The 19,348-nt window shown below is 36.6% G+C and overlaps 1 protein-coding gene across 1 annotated transcript in view; it reads left to right on the top strand.

The window, feature by feature from the left end:
• Positions 1-19,348, top strand: part of LOC150106851 (zinc metalloproteinase-disintegrin-like MTP8) — a 263,774-nt gene that overhangs the window by 209,826 nt on the left and 34,600 nt on the right. Inside the window, exon 16 of the mRNA XM_090393491.1 lies at positions 671-748. Within this exon, the coding sequence (XP_090249617.1) occupies positions 671-748 (78 nt within the window). The remainder of the gene's footprint in view (positions 1-670; positions 749-19,348) is intronic.

The raw sequence follows: 19,348 nt of genomic DNA, 5'->3' as shown, positions 1-19,348 counted from the left end.
GTAGAGAGAGAGAGAGTGATGTGATTCCCTATGCTAGGTCTGCAGCATAGAACTGATGTGCATTTTTAATAGCTAAAAGCAAGTGGAGATTATACAGTACACATACTGGCACATGCACACTGACTGAAATTTTAAAGGCATGTGAGCTCTCTCCATCGTAGTAACTTAGTCTATTCAGGAGATTACCTGCAGTCGATAAGTGCAGTGCAGTTCATTATTCCTTGTTAGATAACTGTGTATTTTTTTTTAAACTAGCATTTATTTTTATCCTTCTCTTTAATGGGAAACGTTGTAGAATGTATTTTATGTACATTTTTTTTCAAACAAGAATACAAAATCAAATTGGAAATTGTTAAAGATGGTAAACCATGTCTGCCTCTTCCAAATTTATATAGCATTAATACTTCATAAACAAAGGATTGAATTGATGTATAAATAGAACAATTTCCTCAAATACAGATTTGATGATTTTTAATAATGTTGCTTCAGTACAAAGCACATCCTCTGAAATACTAACAGTATGTCTTGATAAGACACTTCATGCAGTTTATCATCTTTCTTTGATCTGTTTATTATTTAAACAGTTTCATCGAAATATTAATAAATGTTTTCTACATGAAGTTGAAATTTTCTGTTAAAATTATTAATTCTTTTGTTATGCTACTTTTAGGCTTGTTTTAACCGAAAATGTGTATCAGTTAGTGATGTGAAAGGACAAGATTGTTTATATGGCTGTAACACTAATGGGGTAAGTTTGTCATTTCATATAACACAGGCTATTTATTAATTTTATTTATTTATTTTTTTGTTGTTGTGCTAAGCATTGATAGGTAATGGTGCAAGCAGTGAGATGTTTCTGAATCAGCTGTCAGTATTTTCACATATTAGTGTGAGGGTGTTTCAAAAAATAAAGTAACATGCACTCTTTTGTATGGGATTTCATTCATGACATAAATTCATGTGTGACATTTAAGTTGACTTCAGTTCACAACACATTTTCACTATCACCAAAAATGTTTACACATTTTCAATTAGAGTAAGAGTATAGTTAAGCATATTCATAGAAAACCATCATCATCAAATTCCTAACATGTAGCCTCAAGGGGTGTACAGGAAATTATGATAGTACTACATGAAAAACTCACATCATTACTAACTTCCTATCAACAATTTTCCTCCAAATCAATCTGTTATCTGTCAATACTGCAACATTATCAGATCTTATATTTCTCTCTTCTAAGGCACTTTTTACTGTATCAATCCAATTATATCTTGGTCTTCTTTGGGTCTGTTTCCTGCACAACCTGGAAGAGAACACTTGTTTTATTAATCTTTTCTCTCCCATTCTGTTTAAGTAACAATACCACCTGAGATTAGTTCTGCTAACACATTCCTGCATGCTAACAATGTCAGTTTCTATTCTAATATCCTCGTTTTTAGTATAATATTGGCATTGATGCCATCTGTTCAAGCCACTAATCCAGTGGTCGCCAAAGGGGTCGACATGACATTGTTAGGGGTCGATTCAGGTTCAGGGGTCGATTGGGGGTCGACAGAAAAATATAAGATATCATTTGTATGGGTAATATTTAATTCGGTTAACTTGGATTACCTCCATGACAAAAGACATGGAGGTAATGACAACGCAATTAAGAGTGAATCGTGGGATCAGTACCTCCATCTTACAGGTCCATGAATAGGACCTGTAAGATGGAGTAAGGTCATGAAAATAGTTACTGAGGTCAATCAAGTAGGCCAAAATGACGTATTTACCAATAAATGGATGCTGATGGTTCCTGCCGGCCGGTGGTGGGAGCGAGATTGCAACACGTGCGTGGTTCTTATTTACTGATACAAGTATTCGATCCCAGTCTCATTTTTGCGCATCGACATACAAGTGAGTGTTAATGTTCTAAAATTCATCAACATACATATTATAATTCAATCGTTATTCATTCACGAACTAAATTTCTCTATGTTGAAGAGTTGAGCAGCACTGGTACTAATACCAGTGATATTAATACAAGTAGTTTATTAATAGTAATAGTATTACTAATACTATTACTAGTGATAGTAATAGTATTAGTATTAGTAATATAATAATATATACTATATTATACATACAATAAACTGTAACTATAAAATAAACAATCTAAAAACTCACATAAGTGTCTTTTTTTTGCTTGTCCTATTATAATTACGTAATAGTAAAATATAGGGGGTCGATAAGAAGTCAAGAAACGCTTGAAGGGGTCGATGGGCAAATAACTTTGGTGACCCCTCCACTAATCTCTCTAGGACTCTCATATCTGTGGTGTCTAGTCTTTGATCAAGAGTTTTATTTCTAACCCAGCTCTCAGAACCATAACTAAAACTAATTTGAACACTGTCTTGTATATAGCTAATTTAGTGTTTTGACTAATTTCTCTCTTATTCCATAAAAATTTATTCAGTTGACTTCCACCATACTAGCTTTGTTGATTCAGTTATCTATTTCCATATTAATTTACCACCTTCACTAAAAATTGTGCCTAAGTAGCTGAAATGTTTCACTTGTTCTATAGGTTTTCCGTTCATGAGGTAGTTGATATTTTCAATGTTTTTGTCTATTTTTATTGTCTTTGTCTTGTTATTGCTGACATTCATACCATATCTATTACAACAGTTATCCAATTTAGTCATAGTCAGGGAATCTTGCAGACTTGTAGCAGATTTATTTAGAAGTATAACATCATCCACATAAAGCAAAGAGCTGAGGTTAATATCTCCAATTTTGATATCAGGCTTAATACTGCTTTTCTTCATAAAGTGGTCCATATAGATAATGAATAACAGAGGGGATAATGTACATCCTTGTCTGACACCAGATTTAACATAAAACCATCTTCCTGTACTTCCTTCAATTCTAACTACTACTTACAACTCAAATAAAGGCTAAGGATTGCTCGATATAATGCCCCATTAACACCATATAACTGTACTTTGAATAGCTTTCCTTTTGGCACCTTGTCATGTGCCTTTTGCAGGTCTACAAAACTTAAATACAGATCTTTGTTATATTCCCATGATTTCTCAACTATTTGTCGTAAAGTGAAAATCTGTTCCTGACAGCCTCTATCTGGCCTGAATTCAGTTTGTTCTTCACCAACCCCAGTCCTTCTCAACAGTTTCTCAAGTATACTTGCATAAATCTTACCAGGAACACTCAGTAGGGAAATACCTCTGTAATTCTCACATTCAGTTTTATTTCAATTTTTATATATGCGTACTATGAGAGTTTTACTCCAGTCATCTGGAATTCGTCCCTCTGTTCAGACCTTCTAAACTAAGCAGCACAGCACTGCAATGAATGCTTTTGAACATGGTTATGTATGTGGTGAAGGAGTGGAAAAATATGCTTTGGGTTCAGACCTTTTAAGTATGTCTGGGGAGGGAAAAGAGAAAATTCTAGAACAAGACCAAATAGACTGCATATCTAATTTTAAGAATAGGCAAGGTCATAATTTATTATGTCTATACACAAATTCCAGGAGCATTAAAAACAAAGGGGTTGAATTTGTTGCTTTATTGAATACAATGTGGCCTAGATTGTTGGCATTAGTGAAACCTGGCTATCAGAATTAGATATGGTAAGTGAGATCGAGTGTAACGGATATACTATTTTTAGGAATGACAGAAGAGATAGGAGAGGAGGAAGAGTGCTACAAATCATATCAGATGACTTAAGTCAAGTTAGGGTAGAAATACAAGAAAACAATGATGATAACAATGTCCCATGTAGCTATGCATTTGAGTCTATCTGGTGCGTTGCTACAGACCCAGCAGCTCAGTTGTAGGGGACAAAGAAATGCATTACCAATTTAGCCTTATGGGTACCAAGCGAATGATCATTACAAGCAACTTTAATTGTCCAAACATTGATGGGGTAGAAGAGAAATCTCATGATAAGAAAGAACAGGCATTTATTGAATTGTTGCGAGACAACTTTCTCAAGCAGCATGTGAAAGAAGGAACTCAAGGTCAAAGAGTGTTGGATTTGCTCATAGCATCAGAAGGGATCTCTGTCAAGAATATGGCTATTTTCTTGGGAAGTATCTACTTGTATTGAAGCTCCAATTAAAACAGACTACATGCTGAACTACAAACCTGAAAATTATGATCAACTTAGAAGAATACTATCTTTGGTCCCATGGTATCAGTTATTGAATGGAAAAAATGTCAGCAATGCATGGGAATCTTTGAAAAAGTGCTTGAATGAGGTATCTCAATGTATCCCCTAATGTTCGAAGAATAAGTAGGTTGGGAGTGAAATGGATGTGCAGCCTTATTAAGCAAGAGATTCACATGAAGAAGATGATGTGGAAAGAATATCATGAGAATAAGAGTGAGAGGAGTTATGAAATATATAAAGCTCAGGCCAGAAATGTAACAAGTATTGTGAGAAAAGCTAAAATGGATTATTAAAAGAAACTGGCTATGCAAGCTAAAGGGAATCCAAAAGAATTTTATCATTATTCCACAAACAAAATAAAGAATGAATTTGGAAGAATAACTTTATTGAATGCACATGGTACACGAGTGTTGGAAGCTAAGGAGATTGTTCAGTTAATGAGTGCTCACTTTGCTAAGATATATCAACCAGGTGTACGTAGCATGATGCACAGTGCTACTGCTACATTGGATGAAGAGTTAGAGGTTCATGAAAATGAAAATGAAGAGCTATTGCATAACCTGGATAAGAAGTTGTCAATAGGGACAGATGGAATATTTGCCCGTTTGTTAAAGGAATGTTCAGCTGAATTGGCTAGGCCTTTAACATATTTGTATAACTTGAGTCTCAGCTCAGAAATGATACCACAGGAATGGAAGGAATGTATGATAGTTCCATTGCAAGAGTGGAGCAAAAACTGATGTGTCTAACTACCGACCTGTTAATATCTCTGGTGTGGTAGTGAAGATTTTACAAAAGTTGGTAAGAACTCGCATAGAGAAATATGTAGACAAGCATTGTATACTCTGCAGGGAACGGCATGGGTTTACTAAAGAAAGGTCATGTTTTAGCAATTTACTCATATTTTATAACAATGTTATGGCTGAGTTGGATAAAGGGAATGGATACACTATGATAATGTTGGATTTTTCTAAGGCATTTGATAAGATATAACACAATAGGCTGTTGCGTAAACTGGAGAATATGGGATTGGAATGTAATCTATTGACTTGGACTAGGGGATGGTTGACAGACAGATATCAAAAAGTGGTATACAATGGGTGTGAATCTGTAAGACTTAAGGTAACCAGTGGCATACCTCAGGGTTCAGTCCTTGGGCAATTATTATTCAATCTATACATGAATGATACCAAGCAGGGTCTATCATCAGATTTGCAATTGTTTGCTGATGACACGAAGATAGGTAGGGCAATCAAGGATGCCACTGATATTCAGCAATTACAAAATGTTTTGAATAGACTGGAAATCTGGGCAAACAAAAATGGCTGTCAGTTTAATGTTAGTAAGTGTAAAAATATGCACTTTTGCGTGATTAGAGTTCCAGCAGCATATTATATTATATTAGTGGGGTTATGCTACAAGAAACTGAAGTGGCAAGGGATCTTGGTGTATTGGTGGATAAGAATTTAAAGTTCAAAGGTCACATAGCAAAAGTTGTAAATACAACTCAGAGGATAATTGCTATGCTGAAGCAAATCTTGACATGTAAGGATAAGGAAGTAATTTACACTTGATTTACTGTGTGCAAATTTGGTCTCCCGGGTTCCAAAGGGATAAAGAAGTTATGGAAAGGGTACAACATGAGTTACAAAGATTATATCTGGATTATGGGATTTAGATTATTATTATTATTATTTCGGTCTCCAAGGAGTAAAAAGGACTCATCGTGGGAGGTCCTCCTAGGAAACACAAAGTCTATCATACCACTCATTAAACTCATTGACTGTTCTCACTCTCACCTCTATTATGCAAAGCATTCCACCGTTAAACCAAGCAAAAGAACTCCCCAGTGTCAACCCTGTAACCACCTCTCAACGGTTTAAAAGTCTCAATCATATCACCTCTCCTTCTTCTATCCAAAACTCTGCAGTCCACATTCCCTCAGCCGATCCTCATAACTAACATTGTACAATCCTGAAACCATCTTTGTTATCCGCCTTTGTACACTTTCTACAGTTCATTTATCACCTTCAAATTCTGGGGACCAAATTTGAAAACAATAGTCTAAGTGTGGTCTGATACAACAGTATGATAACTCTTATCTCTGCAGGTCAGTGTCCTTCTCATTATTGCAGCAATCCTCTGTGTTACCTTCACCACCTTTGCAATATGTCCCCTGAATTTCAGGTTTCTATCAATCATCAACCCCAGATCTCGTCTCCCCTACTTCCTCCAGTATAGCTCCTCTAACAGAGTATGCAGCGTCCATCGATATGTCCCAAACCTCAAGACCTTACATTTTGCTGCATTAAACTGAGGTCCCCATTCATTTGCCCATCTATCTAGCTTATTGAAATCATCTTGGAGGGCTACCACATCTGCACTATTACTAATAACCCTTCCCAGCTTCACATCATCTGCAAACAACTGAATATCCCCCTGCAATCCACTGACAATGTCATTGATATAAAGGCTAAACAATATAGGTCCCAGTACTGAGCCATGTGGGATCCCACTTGCAACTTTCTGCCTCCTTGAAACTGCCCCCACCATACACAACTCTCTGATACCTATCAGACAGCCAATCCTGAATCCAGTCGACTAACCTGACATCCAAACCCATGTGCTGCAACTTAAATATCAGCTTATCATGTGGCATCCTGTCAAATGCTTTCGCTAAATCCAAGAAAATGGCAGTATATACCTTTCCCTCATCTAATACTCTTGTAACTTTATTATAAAAGGCTAGCATATTACTAAAACAAGAGCGCCCCTTCACAAATCCATGTTGACTCTCACAGATAACATTACCTTCATCTACCCAATGTTGTATATGGTCCCTAACTAATTTCATCAAGATCTTAACAACTACTGATGACACCCAAACCGGCCTATAATTAGACAAGATCTTAACAACTACTGATGACACCCAAACCGGCCTATAATTAGACTTCCAGTCTGCTACCGCCCTTATGCAATGGCACTATCTTGCCCTCCTTCCATTCCCTGTGCAGCTTTCCTGTAGCCAAACTTTCATTGAAAAGCCAGATCAAAGAACTGTCGATTCTTTAGCACATTCTCTCAAAACTCATGGTGAAATACCATCCAGTCCCACAGTTTTACTGACATCCAGAGTACTCAGTATTTGGAACACGTCCTCTTGCACCTCTAAACCTCGAACCTGCCCTATCCCTCTAGTATCAAAATTTACTCCTCCAGGATGAAATACACGAATAAAGTGTTCATTGAACAATTCCACTATGTCCTCTGCATCAGTCACTCTATTCCCATTTTTATCCCACAATGTCATTCTTCCACAATCATTTCTCCTTCTACTAGCCACATAGATAAAAAATTCCCTAGGATTTTCTTTGGATCTTAGGGCCAATCTCTTCTCATATTCTAGTTTCGCCTTCCTTATCATTGACTCTCCTGGCCTGTGTATTATATTCTTCATGCATCTGCTCTCACCTGTCTCCTTATATCTCCTCCATTGCCTCTTTTTCACATGAAGTTCCTGTTTAATATTGTTTGTCATCCACTTTACACCAAATTGTGTCCTCCTCTTCACTTGTGAAATACAGCTTACTATTGCTGCTAACAAATATTCCTTCACAATTTCCCAAGCACTAATGATATCCAGGCCTTCCAATTCCTCCCTCCATGAAACTTCCCCAAGTTGATGTCTAAGAAGTATTATAATCACCTGCCCTTATAATTCCACATATGTTCCCATCTCTTTGATACTGCTACATGTCTATTCATCTTCCAAGTCAAAACCACACAGTCACTTTCTCCAACTGGTGGGAGTGATGTCATTTCAGTTATTATCAACTCTTCTGATACTATGACCAAATCCAAAACTCTTGAACCTCTTGTTCCTTCTATTACATGTTGCCTAAGTCCCTGAAGAATTCTATAAATTCCATTCCCTTAATGCTCTAGTTCTTCTTCTCCCCAATTTATACTGCTGTAGTGTAGTTAAAATCTCCCATAACAATCATTCTTCTTGCACTTGCCAAGCTCAACTGTCTAAACCTCTTCTGGTCCCCACCCTCTGTGCTCCTTGCAAGTATGTGGATTGCAGACTCTGGTTAACAGGAGAAAGAGGGGTGATATGATAGAAGTCTATAAATTTTTCAATGGGTGTTATAGCATTTCAAATGATGAAATTTTTCATTATATGGAAGGCAGGTAGAGAACTCATGGGCATCCATGGAAGTTAAGGTTGTTCTCAGTCAAGAAAGGGGTAAGTTTTTCTCCCAGAGAGCAGTGAGTGAGTGGAATAATTTGTCCTTAGGGGTAGTGAGTGCATCTAGTGTAAATGAATTTAAAGGAAGGTATGATAGCTGGGTTGGGGAATTTACAGCCTTCCTGACTGTCTTTGACTCCCTGGAGGTCTCAGATAATAATAATAATATCATCTACCTCTGCTGCCTTTCCACATTTCAGGCTTTTGATGGCTTTTTTTTTTCTACTTCAAGTATGGATATGTATTTTAATTGCATGCCTGTTGAGTGTTTTTTTGCCAATGTGTTGTCATTTAGCAATTTTTCAAAGTAATTACTCCATACATCAAGGGTATCTTTTTCACGTTTTCATGTCACCTTTATCATCTCTGATTCCTTTTACAGCACTCTTTCCTCCATTTAGGAGGGGATGGCTTAATTGTGAGTGAGGCAGGAGGTATTTGAGGAAATAAATAACCTTGATGTCAATAAGGCGATAGAATGTGATGACTCATCACCACACATCTTAAGGGAATGTTCCAGGGAAATGGCAATATCATTGGCATTCCTGTTTAATAAAAGTCTTACAACAGCACAGGTTCCAAGGGAGTGGAAGAAGGGTAAAGTTGTTCCACTGCATAAAGGTGGTGATAAGGCTGTAGCTTCAAATTATAGATGGGTCTGTATATCAGGAGTTATGGTGAAGGTACTGAAGAGATTGGTGAGAAGTAGGATACAAAAATGGTTTGATAACAGCAGTATTCTCTGTGGTTATCAGCATGGGTTTGTTAAGGGGAGATCATGTTTCACTAACTTATGTACTATAGCAAGGTGACAAATACCTTGGACAGGAGGAAGATGCATATACAATGGTGTACTTAGATTTTGCAAAGGCTTTTAACAGACTGCTGCACGACAAGCGCTTAAATAAATTGAAACAGATGGAATTGGATAATAGACTTCTGAGTTGGATTAGTGACTGGCTGTCAGATAGGTATCAGAAAGTTGTATATGGGGATGCGATACCCCAAAAGAGAAAGATCACTAGTGGTGTGCCGCAAGGATCAGTTTTGGGGCCATTGTTGTTCACTTTGTATGTTAATGATATTGGGATATTGAACTAGTGATATGCAGATGATGCAAAACTGGGGAGAGCAATGTCAAGCAGATGTTATGGCCTTACAAGAGGATTGAATAGATTGCATGAATGGGCAGGTAAGTGGAACTACCAGTTGAATGTTGCGAAGTGTAAGGTTTCGAGATTTCATAAGCAATGATGGGATGCAAAGTATACACTTGGTGGAGAACTTTTAACGGAAGTAGAGGAGATGAGAGATCTAAGGGTGATGGTGGAAAGGACCTGAAATTCAGGGGCCACATTTCAGAAGTTGTGAAGACATCACATCAGATAATGGCAATGATGCGGAGGACCCTGACATGCAGAAATAGAGAGGTTATAATGCCATTGTATAAGGCCTTGATCAGGCCTCATATGGATTATTGTGTCACCAGGTTTTTGTGGCGACGAGGAGATGTTGGAAAGGATCCAGAGAAGATTCACAAAGTTGTTCTATGGTCTTTGGAATATGGAGTATGAGGACAGATTGAGAGAATGTAAGCTGCAGACCCTTGCGAATAGGGAGAAGAGGGATACAGTTGAGACTTATAAGCTAGTCAGGGGCTGTTATCAAGTCGACATGGAAAAGAGTTTTCATAGAATGGGAGTGGGGGGAATAGAATGAGGCCATCGCTGGAAACTGTATAAGGAGGGTGTGAGTAGAGATGTGAGGAGTAGGTTCTCTGCATGGAGAATGGTTGATGAGTGGAATGCATTGCCTAAGGTGTTTTGGATGTAGACACATTGAATCAGTTTAAAGCATGGTTGGATGAATATTGTGTGCAATAGTATGTACCTCCGATGATGAGTCTCTGACTCCATGGAGATCATATGTTAATAATAATATTAATTTCTAAGCTTTTTCAACAGTCTCCAAGAATATCTTACCAACTTCCTAATATTTATTTTCTATTTTCTTACCAAAGTCTTCCCATGACTTTTGTTTAGCTAGTTTTACATAGTGTTTAGATTTCTTACATTTGTCTCTATAATCTCTAAGAGCACAAGCTGACTTATTTGCCTTTCAATATGCTTTCTTCTTTTACTCCACTGCCTCTTTAACTTCCTTTGCTCACCATGAAGTTCTGATTTTTCTATTCTCAGACAACCTCACCAATTCCTCTCTGGCTGAATCAGTGAATGTTTTCTTCAGGGTTTGCCACTGAATTTCCAAAGTTTGGTTTCTGCTCTCGAACTCTTTCATTTTTTCTTGAATAATGTTTGTGTCTTTTAGTCTACAGTTCACATCTGAGAGCAGCTCAACTTTTATTCACTTTAAAACTTACATGTTGTTCTTTTCAGTATGAAATACAATTTTATCCTGCTCAAGACTAAATCGTGATCACTTCCAATTTCAAATCCTCTGTACACTTTAGTGTCCTGCACCAGTGAGAAAACATCCTTATCAACAATAACATAGTTAATGAGACTTTTCTTATTCCTTGCCTCTTCTCTCCTTGTGAATTTGTTTACGTTTTTATGTTGGAACATTGTGTTAGTAATAACAGTCCATGTTCTGAGCAGAAAACACGACTGTAAAAATCATTTAGGAGTAAACAGATCAAGTATACACTTATCCTATAAGTGTAAAGCAACCAACAAAATTATATGTATAAATATATATATAGATTAATTTGGAATAATCAACTTTACAACTACAAGTTTGATAAGTAGATTCCTTGATTTGGTATTCAAGCAAGTTGTCTCTGCATAGGACATGGTGACTGTATTCTAATTGATAATGCAATTTATTGTAGAATAATGTGCAAACTCAGATTCCGCCTTCTCTTTTGTATTTGCCATTTTTCAGATTTTCTTTTTTTTTTATTATTTCAAAACTTCTGCTTGTTCAACCTATGCGAGATATTCTTGTGGTGTTCCAAAAGAATATGGAATTCTATAAACACCTGTATGTTTGTAAAAGGGAATTGCTTTTGTATATGCTATGGACAGCAGTCCCCTTTTACAAACATACAGGTGTTTATAGAATTGCTACTCAAGAGTTATGATATAGGTTTGTAAGCTACCCTTTATCATTACTCTTGAATAGGACAGCAGTCATGATGAAAAGATTTCTGATGTATAGGATTGAAAGACTCTCTGTATCGAATGTTAGGATTGTGGCAGGAAGGAGTATCAGAAAATAATATCCTATGGACAGTGTTCTTGGATTATCTGTTAAGGACTAACCATTGAGGTTATTTGTTATATCTTTCTGTATTAAAAAAAACCAAAACTGGTATTTCGATCTTGTCATTCTGACTGATCATTGAAAGTTGAGATATAGTCTCTTTGCATCAATGTACCAATGGAAGGAAGGTAAGATAGTGCTATTGCATAAGGGTGGTAGCAGACTGGAAGTGTCTAATTATAAGCCAGTTTATGTGTCATCAGTAGTTAGCAAGATCTTGGAGAAAGTAGTGAAGGACCGTATACAGCATTGGGCAGATGAGGGTAATGTTATCTGTGAGAGTCAACATGGATTTGTGAAGGAGCACTTTTGTTTTAGCAATATGCTAGCCTTTTATGATAAAGTTACAAGAGCATTAGATGAGGGAAAGGCATATACTGCCATTTTCTTAGACTTAGCGAAGGCATTTGACAGGGTGTTACATGACAAGCTGATATTTAAGTTGCAGCACATGGGTCTGGATGTCAAATTGGTCAACTGGATTCAGGATTGGCTATCCAATAGGTATCAGACAGTTGTGTATGGTGGGGCAGTTTCAAGGAAGCAGAGAGTTACAAGTGGGGTCCCACAGGGACCAGTACTAGGACCTATATTGTTTAACCTTTATATCAATGACATTGTCAGTGGATTGCAAGGGGATATTCAGTTGTTTGCGGATGATGCGCAGCTGGGAAGGATTATTAATAATAGTGCAGATGCGGCAGCACTGCAAGAGAATTTGAATAAGCTAGATACATGGGCAAATGAATGGGGACCTCAGTTTAATGCAGCAAAATGTAAGGTCTTGAGGTTTGGGACATATCGATGGACGCTGCATACTCTATTGGAGGGGCTATACTGGAGGAAGTAGGGGGAGACAAGAGATCCAGGGTTGATGATTGATAGAAACCTGAAATTCAGGGGACATATTGCAAAGGTGGTGAAGGTAACACAGAGGATTGCTGCAATAATGAGAAGGACACCGACCTGCAGAGATAAAAGAGTTATCATACCGTTGTATCAGACCACACTTAGACTTTTGTTTTCAAATTTGGTCCCCAGGATTTGAAGGGGATAAATTAACTGTGGAAAGTGTACAAAGGCAGAACAAAGATAGTTTCAGGTTTCAGGACTGTACAATGTTAGTTATGAGGATCGGCTGAGGGAATGTGGACTGCAGAGTTTGGTGGATAGAAGGAGGAGAGGTGATATGATTGAAATTTTTAAACTGTTGAGAGGTGGTTACAGGGTTGACACTGGGGAGTTCTTTTGCTTGGTTGAACAGCGGGAAAGAGTGATGACAAGAGGCAATCCCTGGAAGTTACGAAAGAAAACTTTGAGCAAGAGGTGTGGAGTGGTTTCTATGCATTGAGGGTGGTTGAACCATGGAATACATTGCCTGATGGAGTGATGAGAGTCTTGATAGACTCTCACCACTCTTGATAGACCTCCTCGATGAGTCTTGATAGACTTTGTGTTTCTTAGGAAGGATCTCCCACGATGAGTCTTTTGACTCCATGGAGGCCTGAATAATAATAATAATAATTAATGAACAGTTCTTATCACCAAATGTCATAAGAATGTTTAAGCACCACCACCATCAAAAATTGTAAAGACAATTGTTCTGTTTAAAGAACCTGGTCTAACTGTCAAACAATTTTGTTGACTAGTTTCTCATCTTCTCCATCTGCTGATCTTTTCATGGAAAATGAGGAAAAATATTTCTTGCTCAAACTGACTCAAAACCTGCTATGCAGTGAATGATATGTTGATGACATATGTCTAGCATTTATAATTTGCAAACATTGTATATGATTTAAACAATTTTCTTCTTTCTCTCAATTCACATCAGTATTAGAAAGATTGGGTAAACTACCCTTTATTTGATGTAATCTAAAAAAAAACAATAGGTGGCATTTCAGGATAAGCTAAAAGAGTAACTTCAATTTCTTCACTGCCAATTTTTCCTTAATGGATATTTCAGAAATACCATTCAGCGAATACTATTTCCTGACACTCCTCCTCCCTGCCAGTATATGTCCCATATAGAGCCACTGTTTCTATCCCATCTCAGAAATCTTTCCTTTAAGATCCCTGCCCTACTCGTAATACTAGGGTAGCTTACAAACCTATCGAAACTGTCCATATCCTCATTAGAATCTTCTATTCATAATGCTATGCTGTTTCCCCATACAGTATCATATTCCTGTCAACCCAGTTCAGAATTCTGTCTTTAACCAACTTTTCCAGTACATTAAGCATCACTCCTGAGATACATTTTTTTTTTTTAAATATGATTTCTATCCATGCAAAGTTGTATATTAGTACTGTAGGCGGGCTGAGTATTTTTTTTTTTTTAATTTTAGAAATTTTATATATTGTATTATTTATTTTTGACATCATAAGTGGAAATCCTACTCTTAGAAACCAAACATGAAAGTATTTTCAAGCCAGTTTAGGCCTACATTAAACAGGGCAGTGGTCTCGCTCTGGGCGATGAAGTTCATCTGTCACCTACTTATATTCTCAAGACATCTATCTGTGCAGGATTTGAATTCTTATCCTGTTGATTGGAGAGTGGGCATGCTAATCATTCAGCCAACCATGCCAGCATAATTGATATATTATTTGCTACCTCACCTCAGTCTTGAGGCCACTTTTATGTAATGAAATTTTTGCATCTTAACTCCCTTGGCATTCTATCAGTGCTGAGATTTAAACAAACAGTCTAGTTAGGGACACTGTCATTTCTCTTGCCTTTTCCTGTAATTTACAGGCCAATATGTCATCTAATCTCCATGGCTGCATTCACATTGAGATTTCTAAATATTCTAAATACCTCCAGTAATTTCCCTCTATTTTTATCTCTTGATGAATACATATAAGATGAATAAGATACCTCTTGATGAATAAGAAAGATAGTTATCTATCTTTCTAAATTTATTTCTCTGTTTGCTCACTAAAAGTAAAAATGCTTTGAGATTTTGTTTCGCCTGCTTGGCTAATTTTCTCTTACAATCTTATTTTGTCTTCCTTGGCATGATAGTCACCCTTCCTGTCTGTGCGTTATATTGCTCATGAGTCTGCTGATAACTTTTCTACTTATATCCTCCATAACATTTTTTTTCCTGCTTAATGATGATACTCATCCATTTAAATCCTATTTGATTTATCCTCCTAACTGTAGGTATGCAACTGATACTGCTTTCCTTAATATCCCTTGACTTTTTTGCATGATTTATTGAGTTACAGAAAAATAAAATCCTTAGATGGACTTCTTCATTCAACCTGGGAGAGGATATATAATGATAACTTTTCATTGAGGGTGGGGGGAGGGAGGGATTGGCTTTCATGATTTTCTTTCACAATTATTCTCCCCAGGAAAAGGAATTTTAAAACATCTTGAAATCCTTAAGGGTAGGACTGGTGCCATATCAAGTGATGAAAACAAGAAAGAACAGCAAGAATTGATCTACTCTTAGAGATCCTCATAAAAAATGACTACAATAAAAACAATTAATGACACCCCATGAAAAATGACTAATGAAACCTCCAACACTTAAGAAAGTGACAATGGTGCCATCATAAAGTAACCATGATTCTGAAACAGCAGAAAATGAGAGTGACAATTCATAGCTATGAAGAAAATATTTGCAATTCTAATATCACTTAAACAATCTCATTTACCTCTGAAGAAACCAGGTATATAAAACTTTCTGCTCTTGTCACATATATTATGTTGGTCATACAGGTAGATTGGGAGTAATTTATATGAAAGAAAAAGAACCTTTAAAAGACACTCACAATAACAACATAATAAAAAGGAGCCCACAAGTCAGGCCAAGCCTTTCTTACAACGGATGAAACACGTGTTTACTTCATGCTCTACATTGAGCTCAATAACTATATCTGTAAATTCAGAGAAGCCACAGAAATGATCCATTATCCAAATTAAGTGTAACAAAAATCAAGGCAACTTCCTCAACCAGTTTATTGTTCTCCTTTATAAAACATCTTAATTTCATTGTGTTAGGCTATGGTAGATGGTGTGCATTTCAAATCAGTAATGATGTATTCATGTGATATAAGCATCATGATGTTTACCACTTTTGAATATCATATTCCATTAACATTTGTAAGTGCTTCAGTAAGGCTCTTATGTCAGTTACTTCAAAAAATCACACTGTGTGAAAAAACTAGTTGAATCAATAAAAAATATTTTATGGTAATATCAGAAATTGATTTGAGTAATCAAGGCTAGAGAAGATTACAGATGTCAGTTTAAGACTCTTATCTCTCTCTAGTGTGAATCCTGTAAATACCTCTCAATAGTTTACTCAATCATATATCTTCTTTGTCTTCTGTCCACCAATCTCTGCAGTTTTCATGCCTTCAGTCTATTCTGATAACCAAAATTGTACAGTACTGATATCATTTTTGCTATTCACCTCTGTACCCGTGTCAGGATTCCTTCATCCCTTTCAATGTTATGAGGAGAACTTTGATGAGCAGAGATAAAAGAGTGGTGATTCCATTGTATAAAGCCCTGATCAGACCATATTTAGTCTGATCAGGGCTTTATATGATAATGTTCAAATATGGTTACTGGGATTTGAAGAGGAAGAAATAATCTTGAAAATGGTACAGAGCTGGATAACAAAAATGATTACAGATATTGCAAGCAACCCTCTTGAATTGCTTGCAACAATAGCTGTAAATAAGCTGATAGTAATGCTCAAATATGGTTACTGGGATTTGAAGGAGATGAAATAATCTTGAAAAGGGTAGAGAGGTGAATAACAAAGAGGTTGTTGCAAAAAAAAAAAAAAAAAAGAGATCGGGTTTTGATGTCTGTAAGTGGTGATGTATGTCACTAATGTTTGTATTAATGCCTCAAATGTTGGTGAAATGAATATGAAAGTGTTTCTTATTGGAAAATGTTTTGGTATGATTTTAGGTGGATTGGGGCTCATTTTTATTTGTTCCAATTTTTTTATGTTTTTCATATTTAAATTTTTTTGTTATTTTTTATAGGAGATTTTTTTTGTATCTGCAGTAAAAACTCTAGTATTTTCATGATTGACTTTTATGTGTAAGGTGGTTGATTCAGAAAATAAAGAGAAGTGCCCTGCAGCCAGAGTGAGGGAATTATGTACATAGCACACACACAGGGAGTGCCCAGACTCCAGTCCAAGTGTGGTCTCAGACAATGTCCCCTACAAACCATTAACCTGGTTCCCCCCTCCAGGTTTGACCTGCCAGGATAAGCAGCAGCAGGATTATTTGCTAGCTGATCAGGGAGTCTCCATGAGATGCATTACCACTGGGGTTTGGTCTTGTGCACTATAGGTGGCCAGCCTCTGGAAAACTGTTTTACTGCTGTATCTTCAAATGGAGCAGAAAAGTTCTTGCCAAATGAAAATGATAATGGTGCAACGAGTATGCAGTAAGGCTATCGCCTAAACTGCATGTGAGAAGAAAGGGGATACAGAAACTGGAGGCCCTACTCTAGGAATGAAACATGGCAGAAGCCCCTTCACATCTCCAAAAAGCAGGTTGGTGATGTTTCACCGGGCAATGAGATACATCTACCACCTAGAGGTCCAGTTGTCATTTACTCACAACTAGGGAAGATATGCATTTAAGGCATCAATACTTGCTCCTAGAACCCAGTTTGTGGAAACAGCCATTATCATGGAAAGGTGGGACTGACTTGACTAGAAGAGGCTTTATATATATATTGCACGATCACTAGTCCATAATGACCCAAATATTTCCTTGCAATCCACAATATCACTGACATAAAGATTACACTTCAAAGGTCAAGCTGAATCCTGTGGAACTCCCCTTGTGACCTTCCTTTTTCTTGTAGTAACTACCGCCTGCATATGCAAGGAACTATCAGGCGGTCAATTTCCAGTCCACTTTACTAACTTGTTGTCTAAACTCATGCATTGTAACTTAAATATCAACTTATGTGGTACTCTGTCAAATGCCTTTGCAAAATCCTAAAAATGGTAATATGCGCTTTTCCCTCATTACTACTTTTTCTTAGTTTATTATAAAATGTAAGCAAATTACTGAAATGAAAATACCCCATACAAATCCATGCTAATCCGCACATAAAATATTACCCTCATCTACCCAATTTTGTATACAGGTATCCCTTGCTCAGTGAGGTTTTGCTTAACGTGGATTTGATTATTGCGTCGAAATTAATTGCGGCAATCCCTTGATATACGTGGCAAGAGTTTTGATTAATGCGCCTTTAACCCTGCGGAGCTCGCAGCTGATCTGACAGATACAAGCAAAATGTTTAATATAAATATTCTTACACAATTCATTGTGTAGCTTGGAGGTCACGAGTAGCTGTGCATTCACATGTTATGAGTGATATTCCACACTGTTTTTTGATGTCAGTTTGGTTTAACACATGTTATGTAAAGGTTTGAGATATTTGACAGTAAACTGTATCTGAGCGATACCACGACCTCCAATGTCAGTATAGTATGGTTTAGTTTTTTTTTTTATTCTTTGTTCAATAATTTTTAGATTGTAACTGAAAATAAATAAACCATCATGTATTACAATAGAGAGCCAAAGACTTATTTATCATACATGTCCTCTAGGAGATGTGCTTTATATTTATGGAAAATACTAAGGAAAGTGATCTGGAGCTTACTCCACCTTAAATTACAAGTTGCCCATAAGGTTATTTATGCTTGCATCTGCCGAAACTTTTAGTTTCTATATATTCGGCACGAAATTCTAGTAGTTTCTCTATTCGACTTTGAAATAATGTTGGATTCAATATCCACTTAATTTGTACCATCATGTATTATATTTGCAGTGTTTTCTTCTTTATGTTTTATTGCTTGTTTGCCAAAGTATGGAGAGTCATTTTGCTTGTTATTGTAGAATTTATGCCGATAAGAAAAAAAACTAACACTGCTCAAACGACTCTTGATAACTTCTTTTGATAAAAAAATTGCAGTAAATAATGTAGGTACAAGCATTTATTAAACATTTACTTTGCATTCATTTTTTATCTTTCCACATAAAACAAATTATTAATACAGTAATCGATCATGGACGAATTGTAATTTTTACCATTGATTATTAGATTTGATTAATGTGATTTTGATATAAGCGGTAACATTGAGGGATTAATTAACCGAGGTATCCGTTAATCAAGGGATACCTGTACTATCTTTCACTAATTTCTCCAAAATCTTAACCTCTAGTTCATTTGATGCCTCCATTCTATTACCACTCTTATTTATATCCAAACTCAATGAAGTTTGGCTCCTGACAGTTCCAGGAGCCAAACTTCATTGGCTCCTGGAACTGTCAGTTCTTAGCACATTATCTTAAAACATGTGACAAAATCCAATCTAGTCCCACAGCCTTATTGATTTCCAGAGTACTTAGCAGTATCATTTTTCTCTTGTAATGTTGACCCTTGAACAACGCTGGTGGTGGTGGGGGGGGGGCTGCATTGTTTAAAAATCCGTGCATAACTTTTGACCTCCCAAAAATGTAACTATTAATAGCCTACTGTTGACTGGAAGCCTTACCAATAACATAAACAGCCGAATAACACATTTTGTATGGTATGTATGTATTTTATACTATATTCTTACAATAAAGTAAGCTAGAGA

Source organism: Typopeltis vanoorti, chromosome 5 (genome assembly GCF_054136105.1).
Source record: "Typopeltis vanoorti isolate ZY-2024b chromosome 5, IOZ_Tvanoo_1.0, whole genome shotgun sequence".
Classification (NCBI taxonomy): Eukaryota; Metazoa; Arthropoda; class Arachnida; order Uropygi; family Thelyphonidae; genus Typopeltis; species Typopeltis vanoorti.
Note: the sequence above shows the minus strand (reverse complement) of the source record. Positions and strands in the feature narration are given on the sequence as shown.